Here is a 16,378-nt window from a genome sequence, read left to right as displayed (position 1 = left end):
GAGTGAACAATGAGATTTTCTACCATTTTCAGGGTACATTTTAATTCTAGATTTCCAGATTTGCTCAGGGCATTATATGACTATATATAACCTATCTACCTGTAGAGAATCTGTTATTCAGTACTGTTCCAGAAGACATGAAAATATATGAACTTATAGCTAATGTCATATGACATAATGATAAAAAAGGATCTTGGTGAAAGTGTACCTTTTGGGGTGGGGGGGTGTAACATTTTTAATGAAACTGCTCCTTCAAAGTCAAAATAAAGTAGGCAACATTGTGAGGAATGAGGTATTGTCTTTATTTTCACTCATAGAACCTATTTTTCTTTTCAGAGAGTTAGATGTTTTAGACTTTGCTTTCTAACCAGGTTTTTGGCATCAGTTCTTAATTGCATGCCTTGGAAGTTTCATATATTTCCATATTACTTGATGTATCATGGGTGATATAACAAATGACTACTGTCTTTACTATCTTTTCTTTAGGCTCTCTCTTTTTTCTTTTTTTTTTTTTAGGCTCTCATTTTTTAAAGACATTTTTAGCTGTAGGTGGACATAATGCCTTTATTTTATTTATTTATTTTTATGTGGTGCTGATGATTGAACCCAGAGCCTCACATGTGCCAGGCAAGCACTCAACCACTAAGTTACAACCCCAGACCTAGGCTGTAATTGAGTACTCTAAATTATTTGTGTTAGAAACATAGCTTTCTGAGCTGGATATGGTGGTTCATATCTATAATCCCGTCTCTTCAGGAGACTGAGACAGAAGGAACATGACTATAAGACCAGCTTGGGCAATATAGTGAGGCCCTGTTTCAAAAAAGAAAAAAAAAAATGAAATCATTGTGTTTATGAAAGTCACTGTGTTGAAATAGTTTAGTATTATTTCATTATTTATTTATATTATTTATATTTATTAGTGTTAATAGTATTATTAATTAATAGTGTTATTTATATTAATGGTTAATATTTGACCATTTCTTGATTTGAAGGCACAGCAGCAACGCCATGAAAGAGATTTGGCCCTTTTGAAACTGAAGGCTGAACAAGAAGCTCTGGAGTGTCAAAGACAATTAGAAGAAACTCGAAACAAAGCAGCTCAGGTAATTTATTTTGTATCAGGTACTATTTCTCTGAACCTAAATTTATATCTTAGAAATCATTGTAGTTTTTTTTTAATTATGTAGGACTAAGAAAGGATGTAAACAATAATGTTTAAGTTCTTCATATGAGATTTGTAGCAACCCTATGAAATAATAAGGCAAGATTTAATCCCAATTTAGAGAAGTGGCAGCTGAGGCATGTTGTAATTACTTGTCCAGACATATCATCTCTGAATGATAGAGTTAATACTTAAATCATGAAATCCAGATTGAAGTCCAGTGGTTTTTTGTTTTTGTTTTTGTTTTTTTGTTTTTTCCACAAGGCACTTAATTTATGAAACAAATTCATAGATTAAAACTTAATTTGGGTCTAGGGTTGTTGCTTAGTGGTCAAGTGCTTGCCTAGCCACATGTGAAGCCCTGGGTTGGATCCTTAGTACCACATAAAAATAAATAAAATACAGGTGTTATGACTGTTTACAACTAAAAAGTTTAAACACAAACTTAATTTGGGTACAGGGGATACCGAAACCTAACTTCTTTTCTTACTCGCTTTTATTTGTAGGTTCATGCAGAATCATTACAGCAGGTAGTTAAATCACAAAGGGAAGTAACCGAAGTCCTTCAGGAAGCAACTTGTAAAATAGCAGCTCAGCAAACAGAGACTGCCCGCCTAACCACAGATGCAGCTCGCCAGATCTGTGAGGTAAGAACCTTTGGAGAGTGCTTCTTTTTAGATTGAGTCTGAATAACTTTGATCTTATGTCTAACAAATGCATAATTTGAATCAGTGACTCTTATTGGGGGCCCTTTGATATAAGAATTTCAGAATTCTCATTAGATTGTGTTGTACATATGAATGTTAGGAATCAGAAAAAAGTTGGAGATTAGCTTTTAAAAAAGGTATTAATTTTACAAACACTGCAGTGCATACTTTTTAAGTACATAGTGTGTAATTTTCTGTAAATACCACCATAATCAATAATAGAATATTTCTATATCTCCAAAAGTTCCAACATGCCTCATTGCAGTTAGTTGTCAATCTTGGCCTCAGAGGGCCACTATCTGCTTCATGTAACAATGTTTCATTTTTTTTATCCAGAATGATGTTAGTCCATGTCTTTTTTTTTTTTAATTGTGCCAAGCGTAAAGCCAGAAATAAATTCATTGCTTTCTCCAAAAAATATATAATCTCCTTACATTTTATTTTAGCAGTTATAATTTTATTTAAGCAAAAGTTAGGACTATATTGAAATGACAGTTATTAAAAATTCATGAACTTACTATATTTTGGGTGGGTACCGTAGGGTTGTACAAATAAATATAAAATTGAGTCTCCTTTCTCAAGAAAATTTGACATAGTAGAAAACATAACAAAATGTTTCAAAAATACTTTTAAATCATCAATAGAAGAAATAGCTCAAAACAGTAATAGAATAAATGCTGAATGACTAATATATGCAGCATTTGGAACAGTGGTTCAGAGTAGGGCAAAAGTAGTTCACATTGTTAGTCTAGAAAGCCGTATAAAAGAAGTAGTCCTCATTTGTTTACAATAAAAATTAAAAAAAAAAAAGAAGTAATTGAATTCTTTCTTTTTTTTGGTTCCCTAGACTTGCTGAATTGATTCTTAAAGGAATTCTTTTCCCAAATACCAATACCAAATTCTAAACCCAAATTAGTTTTAATCTATAAAAGTTTTATTACTGCTTATTATATGACTTGAAAGTTTTCTAATTTGTAGATTATTTTATCTTAGAAATTATGTAGTTCAGCTCTTTGTTTTTATAAGATGAGCCTGTTGGAACTTAAAGAGGCTGAATGTCTTGCTCATGATATTTAACATATTAATTGCAGAATTTGCGTGTTTTCTATCCAGTGGTCTTTCCAAGACACTGCTCCCTCTCAGTTCTTCTGTGACATTACCTTTTTACATCTGTGTTTGTTTTTGTTGTGTGTTCATATTTAGATGGCAGAATTGACTCGAACTCATATCTCAGATGCCATCTCTGCTTCAGGAGCTCCTCTGCCAACACTATATGACCACCAGTGTCAACACCTTCCAGACTTCATGAAACAACTGAGGACCAGAGCTGAAACAGATAGGTTAATATTCATTCATTCATCAGATACTCATCTCCAATATTCATTCATTCCTCAGATACTCATCTCTGTGTCCAAGGCACTACTATTCTGGGTACCATGAATCTAGTTATGGGCATAAAGTCTGGTAGGGAAGATTACCTTTAGTTAAATATTCAGTTAAGTGAGTAAATACTTAAAAACTGACATGAGTTATGAAAGAAAGGAACTCATGTCTCAGGAATGGGGATGCAAGGAGATTAGAAAAGGCATTCATTCATGAGAAAGTCAAACTTGTGGTGAGATCTAGTGGATGGGAAGTCAGTGATAAAAATAAGATAAAGAATAGGCAGTTATAAAACTCTGAAGGAAGAAAGAATATGACATATTTAAGAAAATGAACACAAGTCCAATGTGACTAGAGGAAGAGAACAGAGAGGAGACAATGCATTTGGGTAGGACCTTGCAGACTTCAGGACTTTTTAGTTTATTGTAGAAACAATGAAAAAAATCAATGAAAGTTTTTTTTTTTTTAGGTGGAGCTGGGTGACATGATCATATTTGTTATTTTTTTAAAATCATATTTTGACTGTCTTCAATTCATAGATTTTTAGCCTCTGTTTGCATTCATTATTGATATTAGTACTATTATGTTCATTTCCCTTAATTAAATAGAAGACATCCTTTATGTATTATATGTCCTTTTCAATTGTTGAATGCCTGTTTTCCCTGAAATATTTTGTAACAGTTACTTCATAATTTCTATACATTCAAGATTTTATCTCATATTACTGTTAAAATAGTCTTCAAAATTTTTCTTATTGGAGACTGGATGTTTAATCAATTTATATTTTCTTTGTAGGATAAACCAATCTTTTTCACTGTCTCAGAGTAAAGAAGAGACTCTTGACTCAAAGCATCAAAAGTATTCCCCTTCATTTGATACTTACTCTGAGTCTTCAAGGTATAAGAATCATGATCGAAGGTAAAGATAGTTTTTCTTTATTGGTAAAGTTTGGCAAACTCTAACAAATGGTTTAAATGTTGCTTTTCCTTGATTTCTCATTTCTGTAAATGGAACAATGACTGCCCTTTTAAAGTTCTGACTTTGCCTATGTAATTAGGTAATTTACAAATAGTTCATTCATGTAATACAGCTACTACTCCTTGAGAGCCTAGTTGTACAAGCATTGTATTTGTTGTTTTTCTTTAATCTTCACAGTGTCTTTCCAAGGCAAATAATGTTATCTGCATAGATTAGAGAACTGAGGCCCATCGAAATGTTAATAAGCATTTCACCCAGGGTCACATAGTAGTGACACACCAAAAGATTGAAATCGATTTATCAGCCTCCAAAGCCTATGTTTTTTTGCACATTTCTTTACTTGTATTCATATTTCTTTCTTTCTTTCTTTTGGTATTGGGAATTGAACCCAAGGGTGCTCTATCACTGAGCCATATCCCTAGCCCTTTTTAGTTTTAATTTTGAGCCAGGTTCTTGCTAAATTGCTTAGGACCTCAAGCTGAGTCTGACTTTGAACTTGTGATCCTCTTGCCTCAGCCTCCCAGATCGCTAGGATTACAGACATGTACCATTACACCCAGCCCATATTTCACATTACCATATGTACTAATATAATCATCATAGAAATATTAAATAGGTTTTCATTGGTACTTAGCACAGTATTAATGTCTGTAGTTCTCATTTATGATTCCATCCTTTAATTAGGTTTTAAAGGTTATTTTCCAGCATTCCTCAGGTAGGATACTGTCATTGTCAAGTATAATAAAACCTCAATTAAAAAAATTAAATGATAAGAATGCACCTGTAACTCCAGCAACTCAGGAGGCTGAGGCAGGAGGATCATAAGTTTGAGACCAGCCTCAGCAACTTAGTGAGATCCTTTCTTGAAATAAAAAAATAAAAAGGGATAGGGATGTAGCTCAGTGGTGAAGTGTCCTTGGGTTCAATCCCCAGTGATCCAACCCCTCCACACCCCCAAAATTTTAAAGCATAAAACTAAAAAATGTGAAAGTTAGTGTGGGATAATTACCAATAGGTATTGAGTATCTATTATGTATGTGTAACTAGATGACTTTTATTTAATCTTTATTAACTGTTACCTTCACTGATATTTACTTAGTTTAAACCACTGAATTACTGCAGTGGACTACTAATAGTTCTCCTCATCCTCTCATCTTTACCCTCTATATTCATTGGCCTCATGGTGAGCAGAGTGATTTTTCTAAAATTTGCAGTTTAGTCATTCACCTGTTTGGATCCTCTCAGACCATTCAAGATACAGTTCAAATTATTTAGCATAGCATAAAAATCCCTCAGTAGTAGATCCTTGCCAGGTGTGGTGGCGCATGCCTATAATCCCAGCTGCTTGGGAGGCTGAGGAAGGACAATCACAAGTCCCACTCAGCAACTTAGCAAGGCCCTGAGCAATTTAGCAAGACCCTGTTTCAAAATAAAAAATAAAAAATGGCTAGGGATATGGTTCAGTTGTTGCGTGCCCCTGGGTTCAATCCTATTTTAGTCATCTTTTTTGCTGCTGAGGCTTACATGATCTGACCAGCACAGTTGTAGAGGAGAAGAGGTTTATTTGAGTGATCACAGTTTCAGAGGTCTTAGTCCATAGAAGACCAGCTCCAATCCTTGGGGCTCGAGGTGAGGCAGAACGTCATGGCAGAAGAGGGTGACAGAGGGAAGCAGCTTGCATCCCATCAAAAAGCAGAGAGAGAGATACTCCACTCTCCAGATAAAAAATACATACCCTATAGCTATGCCCCAATTCCCACCTTCTCCAGCCACACCTACCACTTCAATTAATCCCATCTGGAGTTAATTCACTGATTGGGTTAAGACTCTTACAACCCAATCATTTCTCCTCTGAACCTTCCTGCATTGTCTCACATGTGAGCTTTTTTTGGGGGACACCTTACATCCAAACCATAACAAATCCCCAGTACCAAAAAAAAAAAAAAAATGTTGATCCTTTGGTCCATCTCCAGCTCTGTATGTTGGCAATTTCCCTTTTATCATACTTCACTAATTCTACTTCCAATACTCTGGTAAAAAAACCAGAGTATTTGTCTTATGTTTCATTACCTGTGATATACCATCTTTATAGACCCTCCCTCTACATTTCATTTAGTTCATTTCAGTTGCCCTTCAAAAATCAGAGCTACCCCATTGGCTCTAGGTATCTCTCCAGTGTTTTTCCACAGCACTCTGAATATAAAGGTTAGTCTTGACCACTCTCTGTGTCCTTGTTCTTTTACTTTTCACTTACACTCTAGACTAGAAGCTGTTGGAATGCTTCATTGTCATCACCCTCAGAAGGAACGCAGTGCCCTTTAGCAGTGACTCCCTGTTGCCTCTTCTGGCAGCGTTAATCTACTTTCTATGTTCGTTCTCTATGGATTGAGATTTTTATATAAGTTGGAATCATACAATATTTGGTTCTTTCTGACTGACTTGACATTATATTTTCAGGGTTCATCTATGTTGTAGCATATGTCACTATTTCATTCAGATGGCCAGTTAACATTCTGTTGTACAGATAAACCATTCATCAGGTGATGGACTTTTGGGTTGTTTCTACTTTTTGGCTGTTATGAATAATGGTCCTTTGAACATCCATGTATAAGTGGAATTTCTAGGCCATGTGGTAACTCTGCATTTAACTTTTTGAAATATTTTAACTTTATCAAGAATTGCCAAAATATGTTCCAGAGCTTCTATACCATTATACTTTCCTACCAGGAGTGTACAATCCTCATCAAGACTTTTTTTTTTGGGAGGGGGGTATTAGGAATTGAACTCAGGGTCACTCAACCACTGACCCACATCCCCAGCCCTATTTTGTATTTTATTTAGAGTCAGGGTCCACTGCTTAGGGTCTCAGTGAGTGCTTAGCACCTCACTTTTGCTGAGACTGGCTTTGAACTCGTGATCCTCCTGTTTCAGTCTCCTGAGCTGCTGGGATTACAGATATGCACCACTGCACCCAGCTTACAGACTTTTTGATTGTAGCCATTCTAGTGGGGATTATGCCACAAACTCAGCAAAGTTTCTAGCACACAGTAGGCAGTCTACTTATTTATTGAGTAAAGGATTAGCACATAACTACTAATGCTGGAACTAAGTTTCAGCTGTCTGTCCATTTGACTCCAGAGCCCTTGCTGTTTGCTGCATTGTACCTTTTTATAGCTTTATTAGATTTTCCCTTTTGGAAACATTTATTAAACCAGAAAAATTATATTTCAATAAATGCTGTCATTTTAAATACACACCAAAAAAAAAAAAAAAAAAACACAATATGAACACAGGAATAGAAATGATGAACCCTTCCTTGAAGAATAGGTGGGAGTCCTTGAGAACTTCACAGAAATGACACTTGAAATGAGTGTTGAATTAAACAGAGAAGGGCAGGCATTTCAGAGAAGGAAATAGCATTTGGAGAGGCTTCTAAGAGCTGAATCAAGATAGGCTTCTAATACCTTTTTTTTTTTTTTTTAATGTCTTTTTAGTTGTCAGTGAACCTTTATTTTATTTATTTATTTACATGTGTTGCTGTGAATTGAACCCAGTGCCTCACACATGCCAGGCAAGTGCTCTACCTCTGAGTCACAACCTCAGCCCCAATCAAAAAAAAACAAGAAGGGAAACATTTGTGAGAATATGGTTTTTGTTTATTGGCCGAAGGATAGACAAAATCAGAAGTGTGGTAGGCATTTGGATTCTTGAGACTTAATGTCAAGGGAAGGACATAACTACTAATACAGAGTCCAGATTCAATCTGAATGATAGTAGTTAAAGTTAAAGGCATGCCATCTGATTGCTCAAGGACAATGTTATGTAACATAAAACAGAAAGGAACCAAAATAAAACTCTAGGGAATACCATAATTTTAAGGAAAGATTAGAGTTAGAAACAAGTGGCAAAAATCACAAGAAAACTTCTTAGGGAGGTGGGAAGAGAAATAAGTGAGAGTAGAATCCCGGAATATAAGAAAGAAGAATTCTTATTAAACACTCAATTTTAACATGTCAGACTTTCAGAAAAGTTGGGAAAATAATACAAAGTCTTAAAATATCTTTTGTCCAGATTACCCTAAAGTAGTCTTTTTACTATGGTTTCCTTAGCAAGTAGAGCTTTTAAAGAAGATGGAGCGCAACAATGTCTAATGTTGCAGAGAAAACAATTTTTTTTGGGAGGGGGGGGTGCTGGGGATCAAACCCAGGGCCTTGTGCTTACAAGGCAAGCACTCTACCGACTGAGCTATCTCCCCAGCTCCCGAGAAAACAATTATTTGATTTGGCAATTAGTTTGTTTAAAAGAATAATTCCAATGTAGCAATTGGGATAGCATCAGATTGTAAGAAATCATGATATAACGAAAGGAAATAGAAATAGTGAGTAGAAGCCCCCTTTCCCAGAAGTTTGACTTCAAAATTAAAGGAAAAAAGGGAGCAATAATCTAATAGGGTTTGCCTATTATGATTATTTCAAAGTGAAATATCCTCTCTCATACTTGTCTTTTCTGAAATAATTTATTCTCAGACATGTCTGTTAGCCTTTTGTTTTTATAGACATGTTTCTTCATTGCATATCTTAGTTATAAGGCACCGTCCTTTGGTCAAATAAATTTACTCTGAAGTTATGATCCTTATTTGTTTTTTTGGTTTGTTTCCTTTATATCCATAAACAGAAGTAGTAGCAGTAGCAGCCGTCAAGAAAGTCCTTCAGTTCTATCTTTTAAGGAAAATGAGAAGAAACTTTGTGGTGAAAATATGGAAAGTTCAATTGATGAACAGGTTCAGACTGCTGCAGATGATTCTTTACGAAGTGACAGTGTTCCATCTCTTCCTGATGAGAAAGGTAACTTTCTGTGTGCATGTATGCATGATCATTTGTCTAGAAACTGGAGGGAAGGTAATCTGTGTTAGACAGTGCAAATGACTTGATTGAACTGTGTCCTTGAGTTTTATGGAAAGTAGAAGTTAAAAGTGATGGAGGATATTTAACTGAAGAGTTTTCTAAGCAAAGTGTTAAAGATGTGGTATAGTTTCTCCTTGCTACTTAGAGTAAATTGAAGGAATTGGTAAGCAAAAGAGAACCAGAACTGAAGATTTAGAAAATTCTCAGCCTATCCATATTCAAAAAAGTGAGAAAGCATTTTTGGAGAGAATACCAATGATGTGGCTGGGCAGTCACTCCACAAAAAGATTACTCATGAATTTGATTAGCCATTTCAGCAGAATCCAGAAATACAGATGGGATGTTACCTGCAGAGACACTGCCAGTTTGGATTGAAGTAGGCAATATGAAATAAAGGAGGGCGTTCAGACTTTTAGGATTGTGTAGAATGGGACAGTAGAGCTTTTCTGTCTGCAAACATGCCTTATTACTTAAGACGAGGGAAGAGGGACTTCCAGGGCAAATCAGAGAGCAGATGAAATCCTCCTTAGTTTCAGAGGGTGAGGCCATTTTCTCATTTCCCATCCCTCCATCAGTAAGAAATTTACTTGTTTTTTAGAAATCCAAATGCTGGCATTGTCCACAAAAATTTAATTACTTTTATAATTGAATATATTTTGCATATGAGAAGTTGAACTACTCAAACTTTCTGACTTCTGTTAGTGCTTCACAACCCTGTATTTATATTGAAAACTCAAACAAATGAAAATGAAAAAACCTGCCAATACATTTCTGTTCCATTTTTCTACTTGCAGTGTACTTAAGTATCTTTTGAACCCCACAGAAACAAAATATCTAATGTTCAGAACTACCAATAATTATGCTAGTTGGTATCTCTTGGTATAATTATTACACATTTGGCTTGGATATTACACAGGTTGCTGTTTTCCAAAAGGCCAACCAGACCGGCCTTTGTTGTCTCCTTTGGAGCACCAGTAATGCATTTTGGAAGTGCAAATCTGTTTTGAAGTCCTAAACAATTTTTCACACCAGGGGCTGGAAGAGGAGTTTGTGAACCAGAACTTCAGCTTCTGATAACATCTAGTTTTACTGAGTGCAACAGTACCAGACCTACAACAATGAGGCTTCTTCACTCTTCAAGTAGAGGGTGCCCTCCTGCTGGAGACTTTTGTAGCTCTTTCTTTAGCTTTACTGTGGTTGATTTGAGGACACTTTGCTTTGTATGAGCTGTACTTATAGAGACCTCCTTGTCCAACCCCTTCTCCTTCAGCTGGAACTTAGCAAACTAGAAGCAGCACATGTGTTAGAAAGCAACAGCACTGGAGTTCGAGAAGAATAGCTCATGCCTATGACTGTGAACATCCATCTTTTCATTTCTAGGGACGAGTTTGCCTCTGAGACTTGGGGGCAGAGGGCTTCTGGCCCAGTGGACTTAGAAGCTAGAGTTGATGGGAACAGAAGGTGACACTGCTATCATGATGGGTCCAGAGTATCAAAGCCAAATATCATTCTCTAGTCTTTAGATGGAAATGGAATTTGCCTTGCTAGGTTATTATACTTGCTTGGAACCTGTCATGCTTCTTATTTCCATTTTCTCCCATTTGAAGGGGAATGTCTATTCTTTGCTTATCTCACCATTGTATTTTAGAAGCAAAACTTCTGGTTTTACAGGTTCCCAGCTGAATAGAAATTTGACCTCAGGATGGAATCATACCTCAAGTTTCACCCGTACCTAACTTAGATAATACATAGATAAGACTTTTGGCTTGGAGTTGATCCTGGAACAGGTTAAGACTTTGGGAACTCTTAGAATGAGGTGAATATATTTTGCATATGAAAGGAGCATCAGTTTGGAGGGAGCAAGAGGATGGAATGTTAAGACTGAATTATGGGGGTGGGAGGTGTGGGGAGTGAGAGAACAATGGAGGATCTTTAGATTATGTAGAAGGAAATGAGGGGGGTATGAAAAATGGTGGAATGAGACAGACATCATTACCCTATGTACATATACTATTACACAAATGGTATGAATCTACATTATGTACAACCATAGAAACAAAATGATGTACCCCATTTGTGTACAATGAATCAAAATACAGTCTGTAAAAAATTAAAAAATAAATAAATAATTGGAAAAAAAAGACTGAATTATGCCTCCTTCCCTGCTCCCCAGTTCCTGTATTGAGCCCTCTCTTACATGAGATAGAGATAGGACCTTTTAAGGAGATACTTAAGGTTAAATGAGATAGGACCTTTAAGGAGGTAATTAAGGTTATATGAGGTCATAAGGTTAGGCTTCTAATTTAATAGGACTGGTGTCCTTATAAGAAGAGGTTCTTGGAGTACACATGCACAAAGGAAAGGTCATGTTAGGACACAACCTGATAGTGTCTGTCAGCTAGCTAGGAAGAGAGGCCTCACCAGGCCAGCTCTTCTGGTACCTTGATCATGGAATAACCTCCAAAACTATGAGAAAATAGATCTGTGGTTTAAGCCACTCATTCTGTAGTATTCTTGATGACAGCTCAAACAAATTAATGTAAAAGTTTATAAAAATTGGGAGGCCCATGCTCGATTTTTTGTTGATATACTCAAAGATGTTTTGTGGACTGTTGGGTTAAACACTACTGCAATTCATCTTCTGTGTCCTGGGAGAAATAAAGGATAAAGGGAAATAATAGAGGAATTATCTGTTAAGTTTCTCCTGTAAGACAAATTTAACCTTTAAAAATTTTATCTCATTAATAATAGTGTTTATAATTAAGGAACTGATGACAAATTCAATCAGTTGTCTTTCAAGTATTTAGCCTGGTGCCTGTCTTCTAGTAAGAGTGAATAAATAGGGCTGGGGTTGTGGCTCAGTGGTAAAGCACTCACCTAGCATGTGTGAGGCACTGGGTTCAATCCTTAGCACCACATAAAAATAAAAAATAAAATAAAGGTATAATAATAATACTACTAATTGTTAAGATCTATTTTGAAATGTCATGAACTGTGCTTTTTTTTAAAAAAAAATCACTTACCTTCATTTAACAATATTAAGTTGAACTACTTGGACTGCTACTTCTAGCCATGATAGTAGAACAGGGGCTAGTTTTACTTTTCCTCCTAAAACAACTAATATATCAGATGAAACATTTTAAACAGATGTTTTCAAAACATTCTGTGTCAGACAGGTAACTGAGGTTGATTCATGACAGACAGAAACAAATGAAATGAGTGTTAAAAGTACCTTAGCTACTTCCTAGAGAGTTTCCAGGCCGTAGAGCCTGGGTTTCAGTAGTCTCCTTGAATTGAAAAATGGAGTTAGGCATCTACAGAGGCCAGGGAAGCTAGAATTCACAGGACAATCACAAAGCAATGAAACTGAACCATTAGAAACTCATATGTGGAAGAAAACATAGGAGAAAGTCTGGATGAACTTCAGTTTGGTAATGGCTTATTAGATACAATAATTCAGGGTATGGTCCATGAAAGAAAAAAATGGATGAATTTCTGTTATGAGAGTGGAAAGACAAGCCACAGACTGGGAGAATATTTTTGAAAATCATATACTTGATAAAGGGACTTAATGATGCTACATATTTCTGAAAACCCTGGAACTATCACAAAGAGGAAATTTTGATGTATATCAACTAAATATGCGCACACCAACACATCATTTAAGATATTGGGGGATACTAGGATGGAATGCAGCTTTGACTAATGAATCAAATGTATTATAAATGTATGGCATAACTACATTGAAGGGATGAAGGGAAGTTTTAAGGTTCTTTGGAGGAACAGAACTAGTAGGATGTATGTATAATTAAAGAGGGCATTTCCTAGGTTGATTTACACCATCAGAAACTGGATAGTTTTACAGTGGCCATCTGAAGGCTGGAGAGTCAGGGCAATGAGTAGTAGTTGTTCAGTGCAAGAAGCTGGAAGCCTCACCAAGAGGACCAGGGATGCAGCCCTGCTCTGAGGCTGAAGACTTGGCAGCTCCTTAGAGGTTGGCTGGTGTGATTCTGTGTGCAGAGATTGAAGAATCAGAGTCTGATGTCTTTGGGCAATGGCAACATCAACATTGCAGGCTTCTTTCTTCCACTTTTTGTTCTAACTGGACCCCAACCAATTTTGGACAGTGTGGCCTACTTTCAGAGTGGGTCCTCTCCTGTTTGCTGACCTACAAGCCAGTCTTCTCTGGAAGCACCCTCACAGACATACACAGAAGTATGTTTTACCCATTTTCTAAGCATCTCAATCTGGTCAAATTGACAACCAAATTTAACCACTGCAGAGGAAAAGAGATTATGTAAATAACTTTGGAAATGGTGTTATTATTGATAACAGTAAACCTAATCCAAAAGTAATAGTACATAAACATGTATTCTAGTTGGTAGATTTGTTTTTTGCAGAGATATAGGATAACAGTTCTTTACCTGTATGTTGGTGTCGAACAAATAAGTGAGTGAACATTGGATGGTGGGAGCCAGATTTTTCAGTGTTGGGAAGGAAAGTTACAGGTAATACAAGACAGGAAGACAAGAATGAACTCTGTGGTACTGAATTTGAGTCAGAGATATTGGTATGGATTTTTGTTTACCTTGTTGAACAGATGGGTACCAAAGCAATTGTGCCTGTGTGTGCACATACACAAGTGAGTGCATATGCCTTTATTACTTAGCACTGTCCATTAAGCAAGTGCAGAAGCAGTGATACCCCAATAATAACAAAGATAATGGGTGCCCAGTTTATTGTTTCTAAATATCATTCCCTCAAAAATAAACCAGAGCTCTTTGGAGAAATGACTTAACGTAGAACAGCAAGGAAATTATGCTATGAACCTGGGGCACCTTGTGATACAAGAAAGTGAGAAACAATTCAATAAAGAAAAGGTTGAGAGTGTGTGAAAGGCACATAGGAACCAACCTGAAAGAGCTGCTGTGTCTCTAAGCATAAAATTAATGAATTTTCTAAGAAGATATGAGTTCATTTTTGCCAGTAATATTAAACTTTTTTTTTCATATTATTTTGGCTGTTTAAATTTCCGACATGGAACATCTGATCATGGACTTTTTCTCGTTTTTCTAGAGGTGTATTAATAGTTCTCTAATTGATTTGTAAGAACTCTTTAATGAAGTAGATTAATATCATTCCATTATTTTGAATCTTAGAATTTCTAGGTTTTTAGAGTTTTTTTTTCATATTTGTAAGGTAATTGGATTTTATTATTCCATGTCTATTAGTTGCTAGTCATCGGTTCTATGAATTTATTTTGGGTTGTACCAGAAAGAGGCAAACAGGCTGTTAAATTTAAATACCTCCTGAGAGCAGTTACAGTGATAAAATCTTCTTTCTCCCTTATCTTTTAGATTCAACTTCTGTTGCAACAGAATATTCTCTGAAATTTGATGAATCAATGACAGAAGATGAAATAGAAGAAAAATCGTTTCGATCTTTATTACCTTCTGAGAGTCATCGCAGATTTAACATGGAAAAGAAAAGAGGCCATCATGATGACTCTGATGAGGAAGCTTCCCCAGACAAGACCACGCTGTCTTCTGCCAAGGTGTGTTTCAGTTTGCCTGTGGGGGTAAATGTTTGTGGATGCATTCTCTTAAAGATACAAGGATACATTTTATGTTTGAACTCAGTTGTCAGCAACCAGAATTCTTTTCCTAAAAATCAGTTTTATGTTATATTTTCCTTCTCAAATCTAGCTTTGCTTTCCTTATGAATTAGAATATAAACTTACTCATTAAAATGAGATATGACTGCTGAGGAAATAAGCCAATATTATCTCCATGGGTTTTTCAGTTGCCTCACTCTTCCACTTTGTTCCATTTAAAAGTTTACAGTCATTCTTCTTTTCAAATTGTATGCCTTCTGGAAAACAGGAACAAATTCTTACCCTACTTCGTATCCCTGGCACTACACATGGCTTCCAGTAATTGTTTATTAAGATTTGTTGACTGAATAAATTAGCAGATGTATTTTAATCCCTTTCATGTGCCTTTTTGAAGAATGTTTCCTTACACAGTTGGCAGCCTTGAAAAATACTTGTTTTGTTCTCCTTTATTTCTTTGGTATAAGGGAATAAACCCAGGGGTGCCTAACCACTGAGCCACATCCCTAACCCTTTTTATTTTTTATTTTGAGACAGCATCTCACTAAGTTGCTGAGAGCTTTGATAATGTAAAATACTTTTTATCTATCTATTTGTTTATTTTTGAGAGGAGAGCCTGCTAAATTGCTGTAATTACAGGCATACACTACTACTCCTGGCTTCATAATTTATTTTTATAAATGTATCTCTTTTAATGACATTAAATACCGAAATGTTTAGAAGATGATAAACTTGAAATAAACTCTCTAGGAGCTGAGCATGCCATTCTCGGGAGGACAAGATAGCTTTTCTAAATTTACTATGGAGATGGTTCGACAGTATATGAAAGAAGAGGAAATGAGGGCAGCTCACCAATCTTCACTTCTGCGTCTTCGTGAAAAGGCTTTAAAGGAGAAAACCAAAGCTGAATTAGCTTGGCTAGAACATCAAAAAAAGTAAGTTCTTTCAATAAGCATAGTTTTCATTGTTCAGTTACTTTCATAAAAAGCAAATGCTTTGGCTGGGGAGATAGCTCAGTTGGTAGAGTGCTTGCCTTGCAAGCACAAGGCCCTGGGTTCAAATCCCCAGCACCACAAAAAAAAAAAAAAGCAAATGCTTTATGTTTTAAAATGTTTTTATCGTGTGTGTGTGCGCACACACACACGCATGCACGAGCGTATTTGTGCACTTCTGGTTATTAAACCCAGGACCTAGTACATGGTAATAAATACACACTCTACCAGTGAACTATATCCCTAGCCCCTCCTCATTTAATTTGTTTTGATTAGATTAACCCAGTTTCTCAATCCAGAAATATGGCAGTTATCTTTGATTTGTGTTACTTTTGAGACTTCCTTCCTACCCATATATTTTATTTTAATTTTTCTTTTACACTACAACTGATTCTTCTGTTGTCCTATACTTAATTCCTATATTTGTAAATTGTTCAGATTTCTCCTATCTTTAAAGAACATATTCTAGGGCTTGCATGTATTACATAATCAGTATAATACTTGCTGAGATATTAATTGCTGCTGCATATAATAACTATTTTCAACTTTTGAAAATGCTGTTTGTGAACTTTTTAGTAATCAAGAATTCTTGAAATTATAATATGAATTTAGTCTTTGTCTCAATGAAAAATATTATT

General features: G+C 35.8%; 1 protein-coding gene across 7 annotated transcripts in view; it reads left to right on the top strand.

Annotated features, from left to right (window-relative positions):
* CEP350 (centrosomal protein 350) overlaps window positions 1-16,378 on the top strand; it is a 140,552-nt gene that overhangs the window by 66,557 nt on the left and 57,617 nt on the right. For all 7 annotated transcript variants that reach the window (XM_079105902.1, XM_079105904.1, XM_079105903.1 and 4 more), the window contains 7 exons: window positions 996-1,106; window positions 1,672-1,812; window positions 3,076-3,212; window positions 4,051-4,173; window positions 8,908-9,077; window positions 14,495-14,691; window positions 15,499-15,683. In XM_079105902.1, the coding sequence (XP_078962028.1) occupies window positions 996-1,106; window positions 1,672-1,812; window positions 3,076-3,212; window positions 4,051-4,173; window positions 8,908-9,077; window positions 14,495-14,691; window positions 15,499-15,683 (1,064 nt within the window). The remainder of the gene's footprint in view (window positions 1-995; window positions 1,107-1,671; window positions 1,813-3,075; window positions 3,213-4,050; window positions 4,174-8,907; window positions 9,078-14,494; window positions 14,692-15,498; window positions 15,684-16,378) is intronic.

Source organism: Sciurus vulgaris, assembly GCF_902686455.1.
Source record: "Sciurus vulgaris genome assembly, chromosome: 12".
Lineage (NCBI taxonomy): Eukaryota > Metazoa > Chordata > Mammalia > Rodentia > Sciuridae > Sciurus > Sciurus vulgaris.
The sequence above is the reverse complement of the archived record's forward strand: the minus strand, read 5'-3'. Positions and strand labels throughout refer to the sequence as shown.